Raw genomic sequence first — 11,984 nt, forward strand, 5'->3', positions numbered from 1 at the left:
AACCAGACCAGTAAGTTAATAATAACAATAAAGATAAATTGATAAAATGTCAGAAAAGTAAAAGGTAAATCGACGTATCACAGACCAAAAAGAACTAGAAACAAATGAATATTGTGAATTATTGTTTTGTTTTGTTTTGTTTTTTGACAAAACTGCTTTAAAGTGAGATAGCTTAAGCTATCAAGCTATTAAGCTTTTCAAATTTGAAAAGTACAAAACAACGGCCATTGCACTCCAGCTCGTATCTTATCAATACACCAAGTTAACAGAAGGCTAGAAATTGCAAGAAATCTGAGCTTTTTATTCCTACAATGACAGGATGGCGTATCTCTGTGGTGACAATGTATGAAAAAAGACCCAAGAAGTCACTGAATAGTTTCACAGGTATGAAAAATAAATTAATTATATGCTATTACCTTTTCTTCAATCCCTTTTTACATCAATGGGGCATTTTTTATATGCAAGGGCAAAAGTGCTCACCACCTTAACCATCAAAGTAAAATGCCACATGAGGATATATTCTGGGATGTCTCCAGCAAAGATTCTCCGGACTTAGTACTAAAGGACCACATTAACTGAATTTTTCAGTTTTTCTACTACATAAAAACAGCTCAAATTAAATATATGTGTTTACAATTGTACTGTAAACTGTAAAACCTTGTTATATTGTTGTTTTCACTGTAGAGGATGTGCAGCTATTAAGGGTGCGCAAGTATTACTACTACAGATCTCAACAATGTTGAAACAGTATGGGATCATCTTGATACAGAATGGAGTAAAAGGCAGCCAACATCCAATGAAGATCTTTGAATGTCCTTAAAGAAGCCTGAGGAGCTATTCCTGAAGACAAGTTGAAGAAACGTTAAAGAAAAGTTTGCCCAAGAGAGTTCAGGTTATATTAAAGTCTAAAGGTGGTCATATTTAAATGTGACTCCAAAGCTCCGTCTTTACCTTATATAATGTATTTGCATGTATCCTATTTTCCAAGCAAAATAAAAAAAAGGCCCGTATATACGAGCGTTTGTGGCGAAATAAGTTTTACTATTAAGCGGAGATGCCGCTTTTATTCTGAAAGACGTAAGCCGGAAGTGTCTTTGTTGTTGCTACCGCTGGATCACAGGCGAATCAGAAAATCAATTAAGTTATGAAAAATACCATTAATTGCCTTTCTTTGTCACCGCAGCTCATGAAGAAATGGCGGATTTCCAGACGTTGGACATTTAGGGAAAAACACTTGACACCTAATGGCGTTTTAACCGACGGTAACAACCATCTCAGTCGACAGGAATATTTACGTTTTTTAGGTAAGTTAGCTCGAAAGCTAACTAGTGAAGTTGACATTAGCTGCCCAGCTAATTTAGCTGAACGTTACCATGCTTAGCTCCCGGCTAATACTAAGTAAAGATGGCACTTGTCAATCATACTACGCGCTGACGAGGACGCGCTTTGATTAGACACTCGTAAGGTTGTGCGCCGCCAGTTTTCTCAGATCTTACTGTCATTTCTTGTTGTATACTGACATGGCCAGCTTCATGCAACACACGGGCATGTTTGAACTTAATTTGTTACCTGACTGAATGGTTTCCTCTGACGGGTTTCAGCACCAGAGCTAATGGGCTAGCCATTTTGTTTAAGTAGCTTGGTGGTCTTTACTTATACTGTTTACATGCACCAGCTCAAACCCCGATTCACCAGTGTCCTGCCAGTGTTGGTTATCTTTACGAGAATTTGATAATGCCACCATAACTGAATAAAGTGCTAATTTAGATTATGTTAATATCAATGTAATGTCCCCCCAGCTGGTGTTATTAAAATACATAAAAATAAATCCTGATCCAAACCATTATTGTTTTCTTATGCCCATGATTCGTCACACTTTATGAAAGTTGGCCTGTTAGTTTTTGCATGTTAATGGAATTCTCCTGTTATGTTAATTATATTTTGTATAGGTTTGTACGTGTTTTTAGTTATATCCCTCGATTAACGTGGTATGGTAACGTTGTACTTGAATCTGTAGAAATGCTGAGAACTACTTTCCAAATATTCCAGGCAAGAATGAGCTGATAGTTGTGGAAGTCTGCAAGAGGACATTGCAAACAGGAGAGAGGCTGACTGGAAGATGCCAAGAAAAAAACAACAGAATCCACAGCCAGTGAAGTGTAGGTATTCAGAGATGTTTTTTAATGTTGGGAACTTGATGCAGACCTGAGCCACAGTCCTAGAATTATTTGTCACTCCACACCAGGTGTGTCAAGGATTAGCCCGGCAAAGACTCTAGTCAGGCCCACTGGGTAGCTTTGGAAAATGTGAAGGAGGTTTACATTTGTTTTCTTGTACAGTAAGCATAAGAAAACAATGAAATTTGCTCTGAACTAACAAGAACTTTATATTTTATAATTTGAGACAATCTGGACAATGAACTATCAGATTTATTTCTGTAATTTTACACATTTATTACATAGTTTCACTGGGCCAGCCCACTTAATATCAAAGTAAATTGCATGTGGGCCACAATGTAAAATGAGTTTGACATCCCTCCTCCACACTGACTGTAACTTTAGTATTTTAAATGAAATCTATGTCTATGTGTCTTGATTATTTATTTATTTTTACATTTATCCTCTTTTATTGCTCACCTCTGAGTTTTTAAGGAATTGAAATGTTTCATACTGACAGACGGTGCTGGAACAAATGTCAGTAGTAGTGTGAATGTTGAAGTCGCTTCTCCCATTGATGTAGTGCTATTTTGTGTTTTTAAAAGAAGATATTTCGAGTTATTTAATGGCAGAAAATTGCATGTTTCCTCTCTGTGTCTTATTCTGAGCAGTAGCTGAATTAGCATGAAACAAACCCATATGTTAGCAGTTGGATGCATTAGAAAGAGTTTAAACTGTAACATAAACTTAATGCCACCAGCATTAACCTCTCTTAACAACATAACATAACGTAAGTAGTTATTCTAATTGATATTGCAGGTTACCTTTGTTTTTTTTAGCAAAATGATGATTTTATCCTGAGGGCATGGATTTGATAGCTGGTAGAAGCCAAAATTATAACTGAACTTCAAATGTGATTAATTGCACAGTCCTAATTATACTGCCATTTTTTAACTTTCACATGGCTTTCTTCCACAGGCTAGTATTTTGATTTATTTAAGATAAGATAAGATAAGATAGAACTTTATTAATCCCTCGGGTGGGTTCCTCTGGGAAATTCGACTTCCAAAAAAAAGCACAGCAACGACCGAAGTTACAGTTACAGAATTGTTATTTATATATATATATATATATACACACACACACACACACACACACACACATATATATATATCTATATATCTATATATATATCTATATATATATATATATATATATATATATATATATATATATATATATATATATATATATATATATATATATATATATATATATATACACACACACATATATATATATATAAATACAGAGACAAATATAAATAAAATATACAAAGGGGATAAATAGAATAAATAGGAAGTCTATTGCACTGTTGACTATTTACAAAAAGTATTGCACAAGGTATTGTACAGTGAGGTGAAGAGGCACTACAGCTTAGTTGTTCCCCCCTCCTTTGTCCTCCTGTTTCCTGTTTCCCCTCCCTCTCCCCTCCAGAGAGGAGTTAAACAGTCTGATGGCGTGTGGGACAAAGGAGTTTTTGACCAGAACACCATAAGGAGATGTTTTATTATCCACCTATTCATTTAAAATGTAAAAGTAGAATCATCCCACACAGTTACCATACATTATTGTTTATGTGCCAAATGCAAAAATGACCAGTAGATGGTAGCAAGATGCTGGTACAGGAGAGTTACCAAAATGGGCTGTTGAGCTTGATGCCCTACAACTGGCCTGATTCTAGTTTTCTGAAGAGTGACAGCTGTGCGATGGCAGTTTGGATTCCATCAAAAAAAAAAAAAAAAAAAAAAACAAGTTAAAATTTCACACATCATTACTTGTAACTGTAGTACAAAAAAAACCTCCATCTGTTTGCTTGCAGATATTTTTGTTGTTGTTGTGGGGTAGAAAATTTCTGATTTTCCGCTTTTGGCTTTTAAAGCCATATTTAAATAGATACTACACTCTATTGCCAAAAAATATTTGATTGCCTGTCTTCACGTCCATATGGACTTTAGTCACATCCCGTTCTTAATCCATAGGGTTTAATATGATGTCGGCCCACCCTTTGCAGCTGCAACAGCTTCAACTCCTCTGATAGACTTTCTAAAAGGTTTAGGAGTGTTTATGGGAGTTTTTGACAATTGTGGCAGAAACACATTTGTGAGGTCAGACACTGGACAGGAAGGCCTGGCTTGCTGGCCTCTCTGTTCATGTTTTCTATTGGGTTGAGGTCGGGACTCCGTGTAGGCCATTTAAGTTCTTCCCCACCGAACTTGCTCATCCATGTTTTTATGGGGCTTGCTTTGTGCACTGGTGTGTAGTCATGTTGGAAAAGGAAGGGGCCATCCCCAAACTGTTCCCCAAAGTTTGGAGGGTGAAATTGTCCAAAAGTTCTCGGTTTGCTTAAGCATTAAGAGTTCCTTTCACTGGAACTAAGGAGCCGACGAACTCCTAAAAAACACCCCCACACCATAATCCCCCCTCCACTAAACTTTACACTTGGTACAGCGCAGTTTAACAGGTACCGTTCTCCTGGTAACTGCCAATACCAGACTCGTCCATTGGATTGCCAGACAGAAAAGCATGATTCGTCACTCCAGAGAACATGTCTCGACTGCTCAGCAGTTAAGCTTTAGCGTGCTTTACACCACTGCATCCCCCGCTTTGCATTACACTTGGTGATGTCGGCCATGGAACCCCACACCTTGAAGCCATTTTTGATCTAATCTGAAGGCCACATGAAGTTTGGAGGTTTGTAATGTTTGGCTCTGTAAAAAGCAACCTCTGTGCACTTTGCACCTCAGCATCTGTTGCTGTTGATCCCAGTTGCTTCCAATTTGTTATAATATGACTAACAGCTGACTGTGGAATATTTACTAGCGAGGAAACTTCACGACAGGTGGCATCCTATCACGATATCACACTGGAATTCACTGAGCTCCTGAGAGCGACCCATTCTTTCACAAAATGTTTGTAAAAGGAGTTTGCGTGCCTAGGTGTTGATTGTAAACACCTGTGGGCATGGAAGTGATTGAAACAACTGAATTAAATTATTTGGATAGGTGAATGAATACTTTTGGCAATATAGTGTATCATGCTTTTATAAATGCTCAAAACTAGCATCCCCAAAACCAAATAATAAAGAAGAGAAGAAAGAAAAGAGGGAAATATCACTCCCTGGTTGATTTAAGGCAGTATACTTACCATAAACCTTTTTCGGCTAGGCTCATGTTCATAGTGAGTGAGATATCATGATTGTCATGGGATGTTTACATAAAAAAGTGTAGACAGCTCAACTTTCTAATGGAACAAAGTATGAATGAAAAATATCTATGTAAAATATAATTAAATTGTAAAGAAGTGATATTAGTGATTAAATGTTTGATTCTCTGTGACTGTAGTGGATTCTGAAGATGATGTAGCCATTGAAGCCCCAGAAAACCTCCCCTTAGACACAGACTTCCTTCTAGGACAAGACCTTGAGTTTGATGATCCTGATCAGGACAACAAGATTCTAGGCCTGGAAAAGTTCTCAGGTTTGTAAACCCTTTTTTATGAATAAATCTAAAGTTTATAATCCTTACTGTTGTATTCCTGCTTGTTGTGTAGATACCTGTGGTTTCTGTGGTTGGTAACATCACTGCAGCTGTATCTGCACACAGTGCAACCAAATAAACTCATGATGATTTAATAAAGAAGTAAAAAAATAATGTAACCACAGGGTATTTTATGATGCACAGGGAGTTGGTATAGTGCAGGTTCATCTCAGTATTGCTGAGATGGTTGTTTTAAATAGAAACAAAAAAGGCATTACCTTAGACTGGCCTAATGGTGCACAGTACACCTACAGGGGCCAATATGGGTTGTAGCATTAGTGGCTCATTCCAAATTGATCTGTGTATTTGTTTTTTGGATTATTTTTTTTCAACCTTAAATAAACCACATTTCTTGTGATGATTTCACAATAAAAGCCCCCTGTGTTTAATACAAAGCAGAGGCAGTCATAGTAAGTTAGTCACTTAAACAAGGTCTGATGCGGCACTGGGAGCATGAACATGAAACCGTGAAGGCTTTCTCAGTTAAAGAAAATGCAAACGGTAATGATCCAAAATACTCTTTATTGTTACCATCCTCAGTACTTTTATATTTTGTATGGTGCCTCATTAAAATAAGTATAAAACAGATAAAATGTAGCGTAGAAATAAAATGTGCAGTGCTTTTATTTAAAGGTTAGCAGCAGCGATCATAGTGCACAATACAATATAAGCCTCCCACCACATAACAAAAAACTTTGTAGTGAGTTGCAGTAACTGTTAGTTAAAAGTACATTAAACAAATCATGCAGAGTATATAAAAACCTTGGTTTCCTTTCAGAAAAATCGTAGTGATTAATGATAGACACCATGTAAAATGAATGTAGTTTGCATGTCGAAAAAGTGAAGCCAATGCCGTAAAACTTGCATTCTTTGTAACGGCCAGCAGGGGGTGCTCTTTTGGTTGTAATAAAAGGCTTTTGTTTGTATTGAAGTTGTGGGAAAATATCCCTTGTATCACCCCCAGTAAACGCTTTTTTGATGACTTTAAAGTAATAAGTTAATTTTCTAAATTCTGATCATTATTAGAGTCAGAAAGGACGATGACCCAGTGGATGCTCATTGGCTAATAAAGTGCCATTCACCAGTTGTTAGCCAATGATAGTACTCTGCTGAAATGCTAGCATGTTCTCAAAAGGCAACAAGGCTGAACTGTCTGTGCACCAGCATCCTTCACTGTATCTGCTCATCTATTTATCCTCTAATTTTTGCTCTTTTAGTGACTTTTACTTTTCTACTTGTGTCGTTTTTAAAAAATTCATTATTTATAAAGATCTCAGTGCACATTTCATAGAATTAGACTACTGATTAAACACTAAATGGACTGGATGATCACACATCTTGGTCTTTATACTGTATTTCAGCAGCGGAGCAGTGTGAAGCAGATTTGTTTCAAAACAATTGATTATATAAACGTAACATGGAAATAGCATATTAAATAGAATCAGCCACCTCTGTTTTTTTTCCCCGTGTGCCGGGGTCACAGGTTTGTACAGTTTGTCAGTAATGAAGTGTTGTCCCACAATGAATCAGTAAGAGAATGGGTGCTATCAGCTCACATTTCCCAGCATGCCTCTTTGTCAGAGTGATCTGAAAAATGGAAAAGTAGAGAAAGGAACTGAGACACCATTATTATATGGGGTCATAAAAATAGGACTATTACCATCAAGGACACCATTATAAAAGGGCATTTATTCATCATCATCATCATCGTCATCTGCTGCAGCCTCTGCTCCCACTACCCCACTGCCATTATCGTTTCCCCCCTCATCATCATCATCATCATCATCATCATCATCATCATCTACCCTCATCATCTACCCTCATCATCTACCCTCATCATCATTATCATCATCATCATCATCAGAAGCAGCAGCCTCGCCATTATAGTCATCATCATTATCATTAGGCTCGGTAATCATCCACGAGGGGTTTCCATGGGCCAGGATAAAAGGGCAGCCTCAGCTCTCGCCTCTCTCGCACTTCGTCTCAGCCTCACTGACGGAAGGTGGTCTCCTGGCCTTCTCGCTTTCCGACGTATCAGACGAAGCCACAGAGCGCTCTGCCCCGAAGCTTTTCTTTCTGCCCTTCTGGAAACAATATCTCTCTCCTTTTTCTTTTTTTCCTTTGATGTCTGAATATTCTCAGATGATATTTACAACATCTTAAAATGCACTTAACCTTGCAGCTCTGTGAGTATGAAGCGTTTTCATGAGATTCACTACTTCCCTCAGTTTGATGTGTTTGAGCATGTCTTCTTTTTAGTAATTGCTGGTTTGTGTTTAAATTGTGTCCATTAATTTTGAGTGATTAAGTGAGTTGACAGTGGGTTGGTGCCTTCAGATGTCCTTACGCTTCCTTTGTATCAATCCCCAGCCGTATAAAAAGAACTTCATTCATTTTTTTCCCTTTATGTTGAAATAAGTTTATTGGAGCGTGTCGTATTTTAGGACGAAAGTCAGTTTCATATTATATTGGCGTTTTTTCCTGTGACACTTTCAGTCACGGCACATTTCTAAACTTAAGGGATTAAGTTTTCTGAATAATAATGCATTTTATGTTGACGTATTTCACAATTTTTTTGCAAAGACTGTATATTTTAAACTTTTAGTTATATGTTTATTTCATGATTCCTTATGAAATTGGATTTCTGTAAAAGTCATGCTCTCTTTTGAGCCAGCATGCCTGAATAATACAGATTAATAACAGATACCTGAGAATAGAACTGTACTATGTTCATTTTCTGTCTTCTTTTTTCTTCTTCTGTAGTTTCTCTTTCCTTAGATTTCTTAAGCTCAGTCATATTACCCGTTTAATTAGAGTTGCATACTGATTAATACAGGCAGTGCTGCAAATGTAAATGTAAGCACAGCTCTGAGAGCTGCCTAATCAAATATTTCTCTTGTCTTCCCTGCACAGAAGTTGCTGCCGAGATCGGTTTCTCCGTGTATCCTCTGGGTGATGAGAGTTCTGCTTACAGCCAGCTGAGCATGGAAAGTGAAACGGACAACTCGCGCAGCACGACGGACAATGGGAGGGAAGACGAAGGCAGAGCGACCCAGTCTGAGCCCAGTTTCCCTCCTTACCTGTCCTGCAGGGGCTGCGGACAGCTCCGTGATGAACCTCTGGGACCTGGCATTGACCTCGTTGGCCCGTACTGCCTTAGATGTTGCAAAGCCTCTCGGGAAGCTAAGAGTACGGACTTCTGCTCACCTTTTGGAAGCATCAGCGGTATCCGCTCAGGTTCTAATATGCAGCTTGATTGCGAAGAGGTGGGAAATGGGATGGGTGACAAGGCGCTGACAGCCGAGGACAAATCGGCTAAAATGCACTCGTGTCATCTCTGCGGATTCTCCTCGCGTTACGCCAACCACGTGAAGCGCCACATGAAGACGCACAATGGGGAGAAGCCTTTTAACTGCCCGCTGTGCACGTACGCCTCGGCTCAGCTGGTGAACCTCCAGAGACACCTTCGCATTCACACGGGGGAAAAACCTTACAAATGTGACAGCTGCACTTTTGCCTGCAGCTCTCTCGGCAACCTCAAGAGGCACCAGCGCATGCATGTACCCTGTGTGGGGGTGGGGCAGGACGCACCGTCACGACCCACCAGTGGCCAGAACAGTCTGAAGAGGCAAGGGACCGGGCAGAGAGAAGAGGTTTCTGGTGCTGCAGGCAAAGGTGTGTCTCATTTCTTTTACTTTAGTTGCTCAGTGCTGATGCATGAAAGCTCATTTTGATGTCTTTAAATCATCTTTGATGCCTAATAACTGTCTAATCTGATTGTGAAGTTACAGAGGTTGCACGGCCAACGTCAAACCTGACTTTGGCAGCCCAGAACAGCGACTACCTGTCAGCCTTTGATAGCCTAAAGGGAGCATCTCCGCCCCCCATAGCAGCTTCCAATCCAGCTCCGGGTCATCAACCTCCACCCTTGCTGGATACGACAGGCAGCAGCGAAAGCAGAGCATCAAGAGGAGGTGTAGCAGACAGGAGCGGCCTCCCACCGTCACTTTTCCCTTTTACCTGCCGGCTCTGTGGCATCGTCCTGGAAGACGAGGACGGCTCCTCGGCCCAGATTTGTGCCAAGTGTACCCTCGAAATGCTGACTAAAGACTCCTCGTCATCTCCCAACAGCCCCGGCGAGCGCAGTGACAAGGTTTACACGTGCGCCGCCTGCCCCTTTCTCACACACTACCCTAACCACTTGGCACGCCACATGAAAACTCACAGCGGCGAGAAACCCTACAAGTGCCCACAGTGCGATTACGCCTCAGCACACTTCGACAACCTCAAGCGACACCACAGAGTGCACACCGGCGAGAAACCCTACAAGTGCCATTTGTGCGATTACGCGTGCGGGAATCTGGCCAACCTAAAGCGCCATCAGCGGGTGCACTCTGGCGCCAAGCCCTTCCAGTGCGCCGTGTGCAGTTACAGCTGCAACCAGAGCATGAACCTGAAGCGGCACATGCTCCGGCACACCGGGGAGAAGCCCTATAAATGTCAAGAGTGCGGCTACACCACGGGCCACTGGGACAACTACAAGAGACACCAGAAGAAGCACGGCCTGGCCACAGACGGCTGGGTGAAAGTGCCGATGACGGGCAACAACGAAGAGCAGGAAGTGAGGAAAGGGATGGGAGCTGGGCTTCAAACTCACAGAAAGGAAGCAGGGGTCGATATGCAGTACATGCCAAGGGAGGGGAGTCAGACAATACACTCATGCTACAAACTTGAGATTGTATAAATTCTAACTCAGCAAAACTAAGCTACCAGCAAGTTGTCCTTTGATTTCCACAGAGCCTTTATATTGTTTTGGTGTGTGTCCGTCTTTCAGTGTTTTGTCAGATGTCTTCTGAGGCTGCTAATTGTTCGTTTGTAGGATCTCACACAAATATGATAATGTGTTGATGTCTTCTAGTCCTTTTTTTGTTTTGTTTTTTCATGTCAAGACTAAAGGACTTCTTTTTCTGTGGAAGTCCACTCCCTGTCTAATTCTATATGTTAACACACAGTAGGCTAACTGTAAAAATATTCCTCTCACACTGTAATACATATCTGATTGTTCGTTCTGACGAGGACACTACCAAATATTCCTTGTTACATGGAACTGATGCAACTATTTGCCTGGACTTTTAAAGCTGCACTGTGTAGTCTTTGAAATGTTTTCATGATGAAGTTCTTTGAATGTTCAAGATTGTGTTTTTCACATCTTACATCATTAGGAGACAGACGTTATTTTGACATGTGTTCTGTTTTTCTACTTTTCCCAAACTACACAGTGCAGCTTTAAGCAGAGATGAGTCCTTGAGCGGGCCATACTGTGCTTTGTTTGCTTTCAGCAACAAGCTCTGCCTTTGGTTTGATGTACTGATGTACTACTATAAAAGTGCTATTTAGTAGTACTGAAACACTTAACTCATCCCTCTGATTTGGTGCTAAAATGCTCAGATTATGGTAAAGAACAGATTAGAATAGAATTTTATTCTAAAACTGGACTCAAAATCATGTAGAAAGTTCATCTTCAGTCTGTATGCGGTAAAATAAAAAAGCACAATCTTACACACATAGCTGCAATTTCCAAGTTTGGATTAAGGTTAAAAAAATACAAGTGAAAATGAAATGTATGAGCATGCTGTTCAATTATTATTATTTTTTTTGCCCCAAACACTAGTATTACAATGACATATCAGTTATTTCGGATTTAAATGATTTCACTGTTTTCAAAAGGTTCTTCTTTTTTAGAGGAAACCACTTAATCACCTCACTTGTGATTACTGTGAATTTTATTTTATTGTTTTGAGGAAAAAAAAGATGACACTGTTAGCAAGCATGTGAGTGTGTATTGGTTGTTTTCTTTTTCTAATGTGGCTCTTATACACTGCTAGAAGTGCATACTTTATAGAGTCTTATTTTGAATGTGTGGTGTGTTATTTGCTTGCCATGGGAATAATAACTGTGATTTCAGATTTACTCTTTGTGAATGACTGTTTTATGCAAGTGAGATGTTTGACAGGTCGCCAACTTGCCGTGTCATGATGGAGCATTGTACCTTTAGATTAGTGATGACATCCCGCAAGTGGCCATTTGTGTCTTTATGCAGTGTCTCATAAATGCCTTAAGTGAGGAACTTTTGAAATAAACACATGGAATTCATTTCATTGAATGTCAGATGTCAGACTTCTGATTTTTACTCAGATCTTTGTGACCTTTTCACACACAGGCATCT

General features: G+C 39.7%; 2 protein-coding genes across 3 annotated transcripts in view; one reads left to right on the top strand and one right to left on the bottom strand.

The window, feature by feature from the left end:
- LOC146557722 (E3 ubiquitin-protein ligase RNF19A) overlaps window positions 1-1,664 on the bottom strand; it is a 27,687-nt gene extending 26,023 nt beyond the window's left edge. The window contains exon 1 of the mRNA XM_085246372.1: window positions 1,570-1,664. The gene's annotated coding sequence lies outside the window, so the exon portion shown is untranslated. The remainder of the gene's footprint in view (window positions 1-1,569) is intronic.
- On the top strand, window positions 1,166-11,935 carry znf513a (zinc finger protein 513a). 2 transcript variants are annotated; one of them, XM_085246374.1, is made up of 5 exons: window positions 1,166-1,304; window positions 2,050-2,159; window positions 5,561-5,695; window positions 8,672-9,433; window positions 9,544-11,935. In XM_085246374.1, the coding sequence occupies exons 2-5, from the start codon at window positions 2,120-2,122 to the stop codon at window positions 10,500-10,502; spliced, it is 1,896 nt and encodes a 631-aa protein (XP_085102500.1). In that variant the 5' UTR covers window positions 1,166-1,304; window positions 2,050-2,119; the 3' UTR covers window positions 10,503-11,935. The 2 variants fall into 2 exon arrangements, with proteins under 2 accessions (XP_085102500.1, XP_085102501.1); XM_085246375.1 differs by having other exon boundaries at window positions 9,550-11,935.
- Window positions 11,936-11,984: the final 49 nt, after the last annotated feature.

Source organism: Mchenga conophoros, linkage group LG15 (assembly GCF_057382185.1).
Source record: "Mchenga conophoros isolate Kocher_MC1m ecotype Shallow Benthic linkage group LG15, M_conophoros_male_GT1.1, whole genome shotgun sequence".
Lineage (NCBI taxonomy): Eukaryota > Metazoa > Chordata > Actinopteri > Cichliformes > Cichlidae > Mchenga > Mchenga conophoros.